This window comes from Chiloscyllium plagiosum, unplaced genomic scaffold, assembly GCF_037043375.1.
Source record: "Chiloscyllium plagiosum isolate Xiang-an unplaced genomic scaffold, Cpla_swu_hap1 HiC_scaffold_6, whole genome shotgun sequence".
Lineage (NCBI taxonomy): Eukaryota > Metazoa > Chordata > Chondrichthyes > Orectolobiformes > Hemiscylliidae > Chiloscyllium > Chiloscyllium plagiosum.
In genome coordinates this window covers 94,790,254-94,803,824 of record NW_028270144.1, presented here as the reverse complement: position 1 = coordinate 94,803,824, position 13,571 = coordinate 94,790,254, and the positions used below count along the sequence as shown (strand labels likewise).

At 41.6% G+C, this 13,571-nt stretch overlaps 1 protein-coding gene across 1 annotated transcript; it reads left to right on the top strand.

The window, feature by feature from the left end:
- The first annotated feature begins 3,118 nt into the window (after positions 1-3,118).
- Positions 3,119-12,851, top strand: LOC122551157 (zygote arrest protein 1.S-like). The gene is made up of 4 exons (XM_043692780.2): positions 3,119-3,824; positions 4,269-4,361; positions 11,687-11,761; positions 12,217-12,851. Exons 1-4 carry the CDS (start codon positions 3,132-3,134, stop codon positions 12,358-12,360), a joined length of 1,005 nt encoding a protein of 334 aa, XP_043548715.1. The 5' UTR covers positions 3,119-3,131; the 3' UTR covers positions 12,361-12,851.
- Positions 12,852-13,571: the final 720 nt, after the last annotated feature.

Sequence of the window (13,571 nt, the reverse complement as noted above, 5' to 3'; positions counted from 1 at the left end):
TTGGAAAAAATGAAATGGGCATAGGCACCTGGGAAGTTGAATTCACCGGGCAGAGAGCAGGCTATACTAGAGCTGGTATTGTGTAGGAATAACTGACAGTAATCAGACAAAGTAAACACGGTTTTATGAAAGGAAAATCATTTTAACTGATTCCTTTTAGTTCTTTCAGCTAAGCCTCCTTTCTAGTCCTGTCAACCCTGTTGATACCAATGCGGATGCCAACTGAATCATTCGTCTCTCACTCCAAGTTCCTCTCCACTTCTAATGAGATATCCTCCACATAGCACAAGACACGTAATACAAACTTTGGACAAGTTAGAGACAGAAATACTGGGCTCGATATGTTGCAGTGATCGGAAAGCAAGGATGGACAGGTTCCAGGTATACGAAAACACATCTACAGATTTCACCGAGATATGAAAGCATGGTTCGATATGATACATATATCGGAAAGCAAGGGTGGAGATTTTCCAGGCACCTGGGAAGTTGAATTCACCGGGCAGAGAGCAGGCTATACTAGAGCTGGTATTGTGTAGGAATAACTGACAGTAATCAGACAAAGTAAACACGGTTTTATGAAAGGAAAATCATTTTAACTGATTCCTTTTAGTTCTTTGATGAAGTGACAAATGTGGATAAAGGAGAGCCAGTAGAAGTTCTGTACCCTTATTTCCAGAAAACTTTTGGTAAAGTGCTTCAACGATGAGGAGAAAGTGATGTTCTACTGGTAATGTTACTATACTAGTAATCCAAAACTGCAGCCTAACAACTCAGGGACACCAGTTTAGATCTCACCATGGTAAATTATAAAATTTGAATTTAGTAAAAATCTGGAATAAAAAACACTAGATGGCCACTGTCAATTATTGTAAAACTCGATCTAATTCACTAATGCCCTTTAGGGAAGGAAATTTGCCATCCTTATCTAGTCTTGCCAACATGTGTCTCTGGACCCATGACAAAGTTGGTGTCTCTTAATTGCCATCTGGGCAACTAGGGATGGGCAATAAATGCTGGCCTAGTCAGTGTCATCCACTTCCAATGAATAATCAATTTTTAAAATTCATGGTATAGGGTGAATAGAAGATTGGCTAACTACCATGAATGGAAAAGTAAGCATAAATGTGTCTTCTTCTGACTGGCAAAATATAATAAGTGGTGTATCACAGGGATCAGGACCTCAGCTTTTGACAATGATTTGGATGAAGGCACTGAAGGTATGGGTGCTAAATTTGCGATATCACAAAGATAACTGGGAAATTTGTGATGGGGAGATAAGGACACCACAAAAGATTATTGGTAGGTTACCTTAGTAGGTATAAATTCATCAAATGTTATATAATGTGAGGAAATATGAAACTATCTATTTTTGCAGCAAGCATATTTTCTAAATGCAAGATTATCCAGGTGTAACATTGCAGACTCTTAGGGATCTCAGAGTCCTAGTACTGATATTTTTTAATCAATCTATTCAGAGATGAAATCACATCCCTGTGGAGAGGTGGGACTCGAATCTAGGTCTCCTGGCTCAGATGTAGGGACACTACCACTGCTCCACAAGAATTACATGACCAGAATCCTAGTACATCAAGTGCAAACGGAGAGTTTACAGGTACAAGTAATTAGGGCAGCTAATAAGTTGGGGTTAATGCAAAGGAAATTGAATACAAAAGTAGGACATTGTGCTTCAGTTATACAGAATGCAGGTGTGACTGCATCTAAGGTAGTCTGTGGTGTTTATCTCCTTATTTAAGGAAAGATGTGAATGTGTTGGAATCAGTTCAGATTACTAGACTAATCCCCAGAAACAACATTCCCTCTGAGCTGGGTGGTTTGTGTTTGTGGTCACTCCAAGGTTCTGTGGTGATCAGTGTTAAGATGCTTACTTTGGCATTGATTTCCAATTATGGAACTCATTGCCGTGCATAAACCTTGGAGACCTGCAAAACCAGAAAGAAAATTAGAGGGAATGCTTCTTGGGTTGTTTTGTGAGAAAAAGGTTGAAAAGGCTAGGCTTGTATTCACTGGGGTGGAAGAAATGACTTAGTTCAAACAGATAACAACCCAAGAATGCTTTCCAGAGCAAATGTGCGAAGGATGTTTCCTCATGCGGGAAAATCCACAACTATGGGTTACTGTTTAAAAATGAGTGTCCATTTAAGACAGAAACAAGCTGGTTTTTTTTCTTCACAGGGTTGTATTTGGAACTCTCTTCAAAAGGCGTTGGAAGTAGAGTATTTGACTCTTTTTAAGGGATTGGTCAATAAAGTCTTGATAAGCACAAGATTGGAAGGTTATTGTTGGTAAGCAGGCATATGGAGTAATCAGAAAAGCCATGATCTTATTGACTGTTTGAGCAGGTTTGAAGGCTCATGGCCTATTCCTGTTCCTGAGTCAAATGTTAGAATGTAAATTTAGAGATTCACAAATTAATGGACAAAAATGTAAGAGATGAGTTATCTGTAGCAGAGGTAGAACAATTTGAGAGGAAAATAGATGATCATGGCTTTGATGGAATTCTTAGTTATTTCGAAGTGGATCTCAGCTCCCAGCAATAATTTTCTGAAGCAGGAGGAATGCAGAGTTACAGTCAGATCTGCCCTGAGCTTGTTAATTGGTGGAGCAGCCTTCAGGGTCAAATGATCTTCTCCTGCTCCAACACACTGGGGTGGTTAAGTACTTTTTAATAAATGTAGTCACTGGTGTAATGGGGAAAGTGCAAAACTCAGTTTAGATACAAGATCCCACAGACAGAATAATGTAACTGACGTGCCATGATTTTGAGGAATGGGCTTTTCTGCATTTTTTGTGACCAGACATTTTACAGTTACTTGAGAAAACAATTGAGATAGCCAATTTAGCCTCTCAATCCGAATGAAATTAGAAATGAACTCTAATCTCTACAGTAGGTTTAATCATAAACACAGATGACAGAATGCAGCATTTAGTCTCACTCTTGTTAATCGATCTAATATAGACAATTGCACAATTGATTTATCAATTAAAAACTCAACTTTGAACTGGTTTGTCCTGATTAATCCCAATTAGGGGGGGGGGGGGGGAATACTAAATTGAAGCTACATAAAAAGACATCGTGTGTTTCGTTCCACTTCTGAACTTTGGTTTTGGGAATGGAGGGGTTTGTGTATTCACCCCTCAACACACATGCTTATAACAACTCGAAATCAAGGCAGCAGAATTGGAGCCGGAAGACCTACCCGCATGGGACTGTGGAAGCGGTTGAATATTTGGATAACTACAAGAGGGCACAGCTGAGAGCTATTCTTTCCCAAGTGAACCCCAACCTGACCCCACGCCTGAGAAAAGCAAATACCAAAGAGGTTGGGATTCAGGTGAACCCGAAAGTGGATGCTTCTGTCCAGTGCTCCCTGGGGCCCAGGACATTACCTCGCCAGAAGAGGCGAGCTGTCCCTGAAGGAGCCGGGGCGAGGAGCCGCTCACCGTCCCCTGAAGGAGCTGCAGAAGCCGGTGATGACCCAGAGCCTGACGGAGCCTCATCCCAGTCTCCGACGGTCGTGCGGTTCTCTCGGCCCATTGCCATCTACTCGCCGGCATTTGATCGGGGCCCAGGAGAGAAAGATGCTGCTCCAGGGAGGCAGGAGGAGGAGGAGGAGGAGGGGAAGACCCATTCGGAAGACTGGGAGAATGATCCCCCGTCGCAACAGGAACAAGCGGGAGCCCCTCTGTCTGAGCGGGCCAACCTGGACAAGGCTGGTCTGAAGGAAGAGGACCAAGCCAAATCTGAGCAGGAGGACAAGCAAGAAACCAAAGCAGGCGAAAATAGCCAGAAGTTCAGATTTCAGGTAATAAAAACCTACAACTTGAATGAGCAAAATCCTATCACTGAAGTCACTCGTGACCAAAAATGAAGTCATTAAATAAATGTTCCACTTGGAGGATGGTGTTCACATGTGACCTTGGTGCAACAGTGAAATTGAGCGCTCGCTAATCTCTTTTTGCTTAAAGCAAGCGAGCATTTTCAAAATGTAACAAATTGAAATAACAGCCTTCAACTATTTGCTTAATAGCGCTACATGTTTCATACCTCTTAGATATTCAGTTTGTCTGGGGGCCCAGAGGCTGAGGCTCTGTATATACTCAATATGGGATGTGAGGACTTTTTTCACTTAAGTCCTGGGTTTAGTTTTGATCTGTAAGCCACTTCCAACTTTTAGAGAAAGTTATGACCTGTTGTCATTACTCAACTGGTTACCACTCAATTCCCCTCCTGCATTTCCCTTTTTCAGTTTCTGGAACAGAAATATGGATACTATCATTGCAAAGACTGCAATATCCGATGGGAAAGTGCTTATGTCTGGTGCATTTCTGGAACCAACAAGGTAAGTTTAACTTTTTTACTGGGACTTCTGTGGTGGAGGCAACGAAACAAGCATTTTGAATTTAACTTTAATGGAAAAGGTAATACTCTGCAGTTAGTTGAGAATTTGAAATGGAAGATTTGGTGCTGTGGCATTCATACTTGCAAGAAGCAAATAAGAGTCTGTGTACAATGGATTTTGCACTCTAACTCCTATGTTTCACTTCCTCGACAACTCTAACAGCTAACTTAGTAAACAAAATTCTCCAATGCAACTAACTTTCAATTTTGGAGCAATGGTAGGCTATTCCATTTATTAATCTGCTAATCAATGGCCAATTTGTACTTTGATTTCCTTGTGTTGGTTTCACATTTGTTTTCCTTGTGAAACAATATCTCTAGACAGTTTAAAAATTGACTCCCCTTTAATTCTTTAACCAGTGGCAGTGCCTCTTCTATATCTACTAATTTGAATTGACTTTCCTTTAAAGAACTGGATCATCCCCCTCCACTCCCTGGCCCCCCCAGTCTGAATTCCCAGGAAACTGAAGCTTCCACAATTTTCCCCTTGGGGATGGGGAATCTAATTAAACTCTGGTAGCTAAAGTGCACTGTTTCAAATGCCAATTTCAAAAATAAACTGTTTGCCAACCACAATAGTTTTGTGAACTGACAACTGATTTTTGTAGTTAAACATGATGGAAACTATATTGCAACTATATTTTTTTCTCTCAGAACAAATGCTAATTTTTGTTCAACTTTTCCCTAGAAAGGTTTAGCTTGGTTGGGAACTGAGCCAAAGCAAGCACACCTTCTACATTACTGTGAACTAATTTCACTAATTGTAGATACTCATTGCCTAGTATCTCACTTCATACATGATCCTGATAAAGCTGCTGTACAATTTGAGTATCTCACTCAACTTGAATTCTAATCTTATTAACCTTGCAATGAAGTCCAAATTAAAGTTGCTTTTTTAATCTGATCATGTCTTCCATTTGTAGACATCTAAATTACTTCCTCCGCAGCTGAAATATTTGTCCTGTTCACTTTCTATCAGAATTTTTTAACTTCTTCTAATTTTGACTCATTGGAACTTGTACCTCAAGGTACTTGCAAGCTTGGATGTATAATTTGCTATTCATATCAAAAGAATATAGTAAATGAGGAAGTGTAGTACCTATACCACTTGTCGCATTCTACTAAATGGCCTGGATCTTTTCTAAATAAAAGACATCTGTCTGCACACCTAATTAATCTAACTTCCATTTTGCACCATCCTCATATACCAGTGAAGCCCTAATTGCAATTTTTAAAAACTCTTGATGTGAACATTAACTTTCATGCTCTTGGTCTTGTGCATAATACTTGAGGTTCTACTTTTTAGGAATGGAGTGTAATGGGACTTTACTGCTCACTTACTTACAAACTCTGGCCTGTATTTGAGTATTGGGTTTTTAATTACCTTAAATTATAACTTATGAGTTACATTTTAATATTGTGCTAATTTTAACTGCCTTTTTGAAAAAAGCTCATGTCTGTTTTGCATATTGAAGTTGCTCAATGTTTAACAGGCTGAGTGGCCAATCTAGATTCTAGGTTAGTGGTGCTGGAAAAGCACAGCAGTTCAGGCAGCATCTGAGGAGCAGGAAAATCCACACTTCTGGCAAAAGCCTTTCAGGAATAGAATGCTCTATTCCTGATGAAGGGCTTTTGCCCAAAATGTTTGCTCTGCTCAGATGCTGCTTGAACTGTGCTTTTCCAGCAGCACTCTAATCTAGAATCTGGTTTCCAGCATCTGCAGTCATTGTTTTTAGCTGAGTGGCCAATCTAATTCAACCCTTGAATTCTGGATGTGAAATTACTCACTGCCTAGAATCTAGGCTTTAGATGGACTGCATCCTTAAAGAACAATAGTAAATGCCATTGAACATTCAGTGTTGTGCTTTTGTGTAGAATTGAACCACTAATCAGACAATCTACTCCACACCATAATTTGTTCAAATCTGACCATTTCAGTAAGTTCTCCCAGGTTTGTAATAAACCCATACTACCAACACTTTGGTAGTGGAATGTCATTGAACTACTTTGAAACTAGTAACACTTCAGAAACTATAACAATATCTGAATATGTGGTACAAAGGAGTCTTAAGTTAAGACTAATCTTATGGTGGATGACTTTATACTGCAATGATTTTGTGCATAGTCCAAAAATGCTTGACTGTTTTGACTGCAGCAGAGAACAACCATGTTACTAAAAGCATCAGCCCTTTTGTCTCCTCCAATCTTCAATAATAGCTAACTAAGGTGGGCGGCACAGTGGTTAGCACTGCTGCCTCAGTGCCAGAGACCCAGGTTCAATTCCCACCTCAGGCGACTGACTGTGGAGTTTGTACATTCTCCCTGTCTGTGTGGGTTTCCTCTGGGTGCTCCAGTTTCCTCCCACAGTCCAAAGATGTGCAGGTCAGGTGAACTGGCCATGCTAAATTGCCCATAGTGTTTTGTAAGGGGTAAATGTAGGTGGGTTGTGCTTCGGCAGGTCGGTGTGGACTTGTTGGGCTGAAGGGCCTGTTTCCACACTGATGTAATCTCATCTAATTTCCTTTAAATTCTAAGATTCTGTCCAGATGCTGCCAGATCGGAGTTTCTACAGCAAGTTTTGTTCCCCTCATACCTTTTTTGTTGCACAATGTTTGTGGTGAAAGGACAAATTCTCAGCTAGCAACTAGGCTGCTTCTGTATGAACAGTTTTTAGCAAAGAACTTGAAAGGAATCAAAGATCCACACTGAATCCTGTGGTTCAGACTGTTGCTACTAGACTGTTTTCCTGGTCATAGAATTTGACATGTACAGCATAAAAACAGACCCTCCTTCAGTCCAACATGTCTGTCAAGAAGATATCCCAACCCAATCTAGTCCCACCTCCATACCCTTCCTATTCATATACCCATCCAGATGCCTTTTAAATGTTGCAATTGTACCAGCCTCCACCACTTCTGGCAGCTCATTCCATACATGTACTGGCCTCTGCATGAGGAAGTTGCCCCTTGGGTCTTTTTATATCTTCCCTTCTCACCCAAACCTATGCCCCTAGTTCTGGACTCCCCTGGGAGAAGACTACCTATTTACTGTATCCATGCCCCTCTACCTCTGTCACTCCTGAGAGAACAGTCTTGGCCTGTTCAGCCTCTCCCTATAGCTCAAATCCTCCAACCCTGGCAACATCCTTGAATCTTTTCTGAACCCTTTCAAGTTTCACATGTTATGTCTTTCTGATGGGCAAGAGACCAGAATTGCACACAATATTCTAGACTCCCCCACCTTGGGGAAGAGACTGTCTATTTCTATCCATGCCCCTCATGATTTTATAAGCCTCTATAAGATCGCCTCTAAGATCACCCCTTATCCTCTGACACTCTAGGGAAAACAGCCCCAGCCTATTCAACCTCTCCCTATAGCTCAATTCCTTCAATCCTGGTAACATCCTTGTAAACCTTTTCTGAACCCTTTCAAGTTTCACAACATCCTTCTGATAGGAAGGAGACCAGAATTGCATACAATATTCCCAGTGTCCTAACCAATGTCCTGTACAGCTGCAAAATGACCTCTCAACTCCTGTACTCAGTCCTGACCAATAAAGCATAATGAAGCTGATGTTTGCATCTTATCTACCTGAGCTATGAACCTGCACTCCAAGGTCTGTTCAGCAACACTCTCTAGAACCTTACCATTAAGTGTATAAGTCCTGCTAAGCTTTGCTTAAAATGCAGCACCTCACATTTATCAGAATTAAACTTTATCTGCCACTCAGTCCATTGGCCCTCTGATCAAGATTCCATTGTAATCTAAGGTAATGACATTCACTGTCCATGCCACCTCCAATTGTGGTGTCATCTGCAAACTTAATGAACTGCCATGTTCATATCAAATCATTTTTATATAAATGAGGACCCAGCACTGACTTTGTGGCACTCCACTGGTCACAGGCCTCTCGTCTGTAAAAACCTCCACCACCACCCCCCTCTGTCTTCTACCTTTGAGCCTGTTCTATATCCAAATTGGCTAGTTCTCCCTGTATTCTATGATATCTATCCTTGCTAACCAGTCTCCCATGGGGAAACCTCATTGAATGCTTTACTGCAGTCCATATGGATCATTCTTATCAGTCCTTTGTTACTTAACATTTGAATCATGATTCTCCACAAAAAGCCATGCTGAATATCCCTAATGAGTCTTTGCCTTTCCAAATACATGTACATTCTGTCCTTCAGGATTCCCTCCAACTTGCCCACCATGACATCAGGCTCATTGGTCAATAGTTCCCTGGCTTGTCTTTGCCACCTTAGTGGCACCATGTTAGCCAACCTCCAGCCTTCCAGCACCTCACCTAGACTATCAAGGCCCAGCAATCACTTCCCTAGCTTACTGCTAGTTCTAGGGTACACCTGATCAGGTCCTAAGGCTTTATCCACCTTTTGTTTCAAGACATCCAGCACTCTCCTCTAAGGACATTTTAAGATGTCACAATCTATTTCCCTGTATGCTATTGTCCATGTCCTTTTCCACAGTAAACACTGATGCAGAATACTCATTTAGTATCTTCTCCCCCTCCCCCCACCCCACCATCTCCTACAGCTCCACACAAAGGCTGCTTTGCTGATCTTTGAGGGGCCCTATCCTCTTCCTAGTTACCCTTTTGTCAATGTATTTGTAAAAACCTTTTGGATTCTCAACTCTATTTGCCAAAGCTATCTCATGTCCCCTTGTGCCCTCTTTTTCTCTGAAGTATACACCTACCTTTATACCAAGAATTCACCTGATTTATCCTGTCTATACCTGACATGCTTCCTTTTCCTGGTCTGCTTTAAAAATTCCTGTGCCCCTGTCCTTCATTCAAACTGAGGTGTATTGAAGAGTAAAAAGCTGCAGTTAAATTAGCAATTACTTTCCAAACAAGGTAGGTCTTAACAGATCTGAGTTGTTGGGAAATTTGAATTTTGGCACCTCGGAATAATTTACAAGAGATTTAGTCAAGAATACCTTTGGGTTTTTCTAGTGAGTTTACAGTATCAAGTGTAAATATTGACTGAGGTCCAACACAATGAGCAGAATTTCATTTTGATCCAAGAAATGGCAGCTTCACTAATTGTGGTGCAGATGGATTAACACCTTTAATATCTTATCTGGGCTGACATGACACCAATTGTAATTAAAAGTTTTGCAATTTACACATGAAAGAACTGATACCAACATGGATTCCAGATCAGTGGTGCTGGAAGAGCACAGCAATTCAGGCAGCATCCGAGGAGCTTCAAAATCGACATTTTGGGCAAAAGCCCTTCATCAGGAATAAAGGCAGAGCCTGAAGCGTGGAGAGAGAAGCTAGAGGAGGGTGGGGGTGGGGATAGAGTAGCACCTCCAATGCATCTCGTCCACATCCCGCACCTCTGCCCTCAGGCCCAACCCCTCCAACCGCAACAATCTCAGAACACCCCTGGTGCTCACCTTCCACCCTACCAACCTTTGCATAAACCAAATCATCTGCCGACATTGGGGAGACTGGGCACCTCCTAGCAGAGCGCTTTAGGGAACCTCTCTGAGACACCTGCACCAATCAACCAAACTGCCCCATGGCTCAACATTTCAACTCCCCCTCCCACTCTGCCAAGGATATGGAGGTGCTGGGCCTCTCCACTGCTGCTCCCTCACCACCAGACGCATGGAAGAACGCCTCATCTTCTGCCTCGGAACACTTCAACCCCAGGGCATCAATGTGGATTTCAACCGCTTCCTCATTTCCCCTTTTCCCCCCCCCCCACCTCACCCTAGTTTCTAACCTCCAGCAACACGATCCCCTTGACTTGTCTGACCTGCCCAGCTCCTTTTCCACCTATCCACTCCACCCTCTCCTCCCTGACCTATTGCCTTCATCTCCTCCCCCCATTGACCTATTGTACTCTATGCTACTCTATCCCCACCCTCCTCTAGCTTATATCTTCACGCTTCAGGCTCTGCCTTTATTCCTGATGAAGGGCTTTTGCCCGAAATGTCGATTTTGAAGCTCCTCGGATGCTGCCTGAATTGCTGTGCTCTTCCAGCACCACTGATCCAGAATCTGGTTTCCAGCATCTGCAGTCATTTTTACCTCATTGATACCAACATGCTCATTCTAAAAGATGAGACTGCACAAACAATCCAGGTCTTCAATATAATTTGTTACATCACACTAAATTTGCTGTAAATTGTCTTGCAGTCTTATTCTCCACAACCACCTGATGGAGTAGTGTTTCCAAATAAACCTGTTGGACTAACCTGGTGTTGTGATTAACCTTGTCCATTGCAGTCCAACACCAGTGTCTCCAAATCACCAGTAACTGATACCTAGCTATTTGAACTATGACAGTGCTAACTTGAACTGGAGTAGAGAATACAAATATGCATCTGCTTCTTGCTGATATCTAAAAGTATACTTATGCATATGATAACTTGTGTATTTGAATTAATCATACTTTCACTTCATGCTATCTTGAATAAGGTGGGGTTCAGTGGCAGTGATCATGCCACTGGACTAGTAGTCAAGATGCCAAATATTGAGTATTTTCATCTCCATAGATGACTGTTTAATTCAATAAAAGGCTAGGTTAACATCAACCATTTAATGGTTTTTAAGAAGCCATTTAGCTCCCACCATTCATTAGGGAAAGTCATCTGCCTACCTTGTCTGGGCAGCTCAATGCTCAAGCCACAATGTGCTGGACTCTTGACTAGGGACAGAACTACTTGATGCCCACATGTGACAAATTAGTGCAATCAGAGCTTTCAATTGCTTCAGCAACAACTGTGTAGGTTTCATAGTTAGACTTAAAACTTAGTTGAATGAGCTGGTGCAAGCAAGTATCTTCAAAATAAGACTAGATTAGATTACTTAGTGTGGAAACAGGCCCTTTGGCCCAACAAGTCCACACCGACCTGCTGACGTGCAACCCACCCATACCCCTACATTTACCCCTTACCTAACACTGGGCAATTTAGCATGGCCACTTCACCTGACCTGCACATCTTTGGACTGTGGGAGGAAACCTGGAGGAAACCCATGCAGACACAGGGAGAATGTGCAAACTCCACAGTCAGTTGCCTGAGGTGGGAATTGAACCTGGGTCTCTGGCACTGAGGCAGCAGTGCTAGCCACTGCCACCCACTACATCTCTGCCACCTCAATGTTGCATACTGCTAAATTTGGTAGTTGTAACTGTACTAAATACTGAATTCTAAGTCACTAAACTTTGATCTATCCTTCAGTAAGGGGCAGGGATAAACTAAGTTGCTATTGAATTTTTAATTTTTCAGGTTTACTTCAAGCAATTTTGTCGCAAGTGTGATAAAGGGTATAATCCCTACAGGGTGGAAGCTATTCTGTGCCAGGTAAGGTTTAATTTACCTCTAGCTCAAACTTGAGCAGTTTTCAGAAGCTAGCTTTGAAGCTATTGACAGGTAAGTTCTAGCTTAATCATTTCCATAGTTGATGGTAGTTCTACTCCATTGTAAATAAGTCAGTAAGATTAATTGCTAACTTAGTAATGTGGGTTGAAGTGCAATTCAGTCAGTTTACCTGAAATCTGACTTTGGATGAATGGTTACCACCCTGACCTCGGCTATACACCTGGGGCTAGAATGCTTTAGTTCATCTTGATGCTTAAGGGCCTGTGGATTTTTTTCTGGGTTCATAAATCCATTTGTGAAACTTTTTTAAACATCAACTGGAGTGGAATGTTACAGTTCAAATTGAAATCCCTTTAGCAGTAAGACTACTCTAGTAGAACTAGACATGATCTGAACTGTTTATGCTGCAGTAATACCACCTTTGTCTCTATCTTCAGACTTGCTTCAAAACCCGCTGCACTTGCACTCAGAAGAAGCGTCATATTGACCCAAAGAGACCACACCGTCAAGAGTTATGCGGCCGTTGCCGAGGCAAGAGAATATCCTGTGATAATACATTCAGCTTCAAGTATATTGTCTGAATTGTGGCATTCTGTAGTTTGCAGTTTCTAATGCAGTACTGACCTGGCAAGAATATTGGTTTTTGTATTCCTATGGAGCATAATTGTAATGTAAATGTGCAATATGAATTAAATTATTAATGCACTTTGCAGTATTTGAGCATTGATTTTGATTAGGGAGAATCCAAGTAGTTCCAATAAGTTTTTTTTTTCCTACATGAATAGGAACAGGCTTGGTTTTCTTAGCTGGTCTGGCATGGGGTAGGTTGCTGGTTTAGATGTTGGACCAGTACTCCATTTTGAGGATCCTAAATCCTTCTAAAAGGATCAAACTTTGGTACAGTATTCAAACTTGTTATGCCATCCAAAAGGCCTTAGTTACTGTTCAGTTATTTGCATTTCCCCTTGCCAGACTCTTGTCCTCTAGATTTAAGGCTTATTGGCATTCTAGGAATATTTTGAAGGAACAAGTCTTTGATTCACAACATGCAATGGTTGGGACTCTAGTGGGGTTGGACCTGAACTAATTGGTGTCCAGAGCATCAAACCTCAAACCATTTTGTTTCTTTTCAACTCTGCTTCCATAGACCTGCTTTTCTGTCATGCCCCAAGTGACTAGGGATGGGTGAGGGGAAATTTGCTTGACACAAGTTGCACTCTCTCAATGTCCCATGATCTTCTAGTTAATCTTATGATTTGAAGTATATCAAACTCTCCACACTTGAAGTAAACTCCATACTAGCTAATTACTTTGACTTTTGGATACAACTTTTGTAATTGCAAATATAACAACTCAATGAGTTCTGATTTGTCTTGGCACAATATAGCTTTTCTTGTTCTGGCATGTCTATTCTCATGAGCAGCAGGTAGTACCAGGCTTCCCATGGTTCTTCAGCTGAAGTTGGCTATCTAATCTAAGTCAATGACTCATCTCAATGTCACTTCTTTCAAATACCTATAAATTTCACTTTTAAAATAGTGATCAGAGCTTTCAAACAAGATGTGGCCTGGAGGGCAAGGCTATAAAGCTACATGGAGTTTTGGCCAAGAGCACTATGCATGTGTATAAATTGCAACTTGGCCTAGTAGACTTCTCAACTGGAAGAATGAGGGATGAGATTCTGACAGCTGGATGAGCTGGCTGCAGCAATGCTTTTCTAACTTGTGGGTCCCAAATAAGAATTTGCCAAATATAAATTAGGACTGGGAAGGGATGGTGATACTAGTGGAAT

What these genes read in the sequence shown, in the direction of transcription:
- LOC122551157 (XM_043692780.2), top strand. Translation starts at nt 3,132, where the DNA reads ATGGAGGGGTTTGTGTATTCACCCCTCAACACACATGCTTATAACAAC. An exon ending in GCATTTCTGGAACCAACAAG is followed by an intron (nt 4,362 to 11,686) that starts GTAAGTTTAACT and finishes TTAATTTTTCAG; the next exon opens with GTTTACTTCAAGCAATTTTG. An exon ending in TGGAAGCTATTCTGTGCCAG is followed by an intron (nt 11,762 to 12,216) that starts GTAAGGTTTAAT and finishes CTCTATCTTCAG; the next exon opens with ACTTGCTTCAAAACCCGCTG.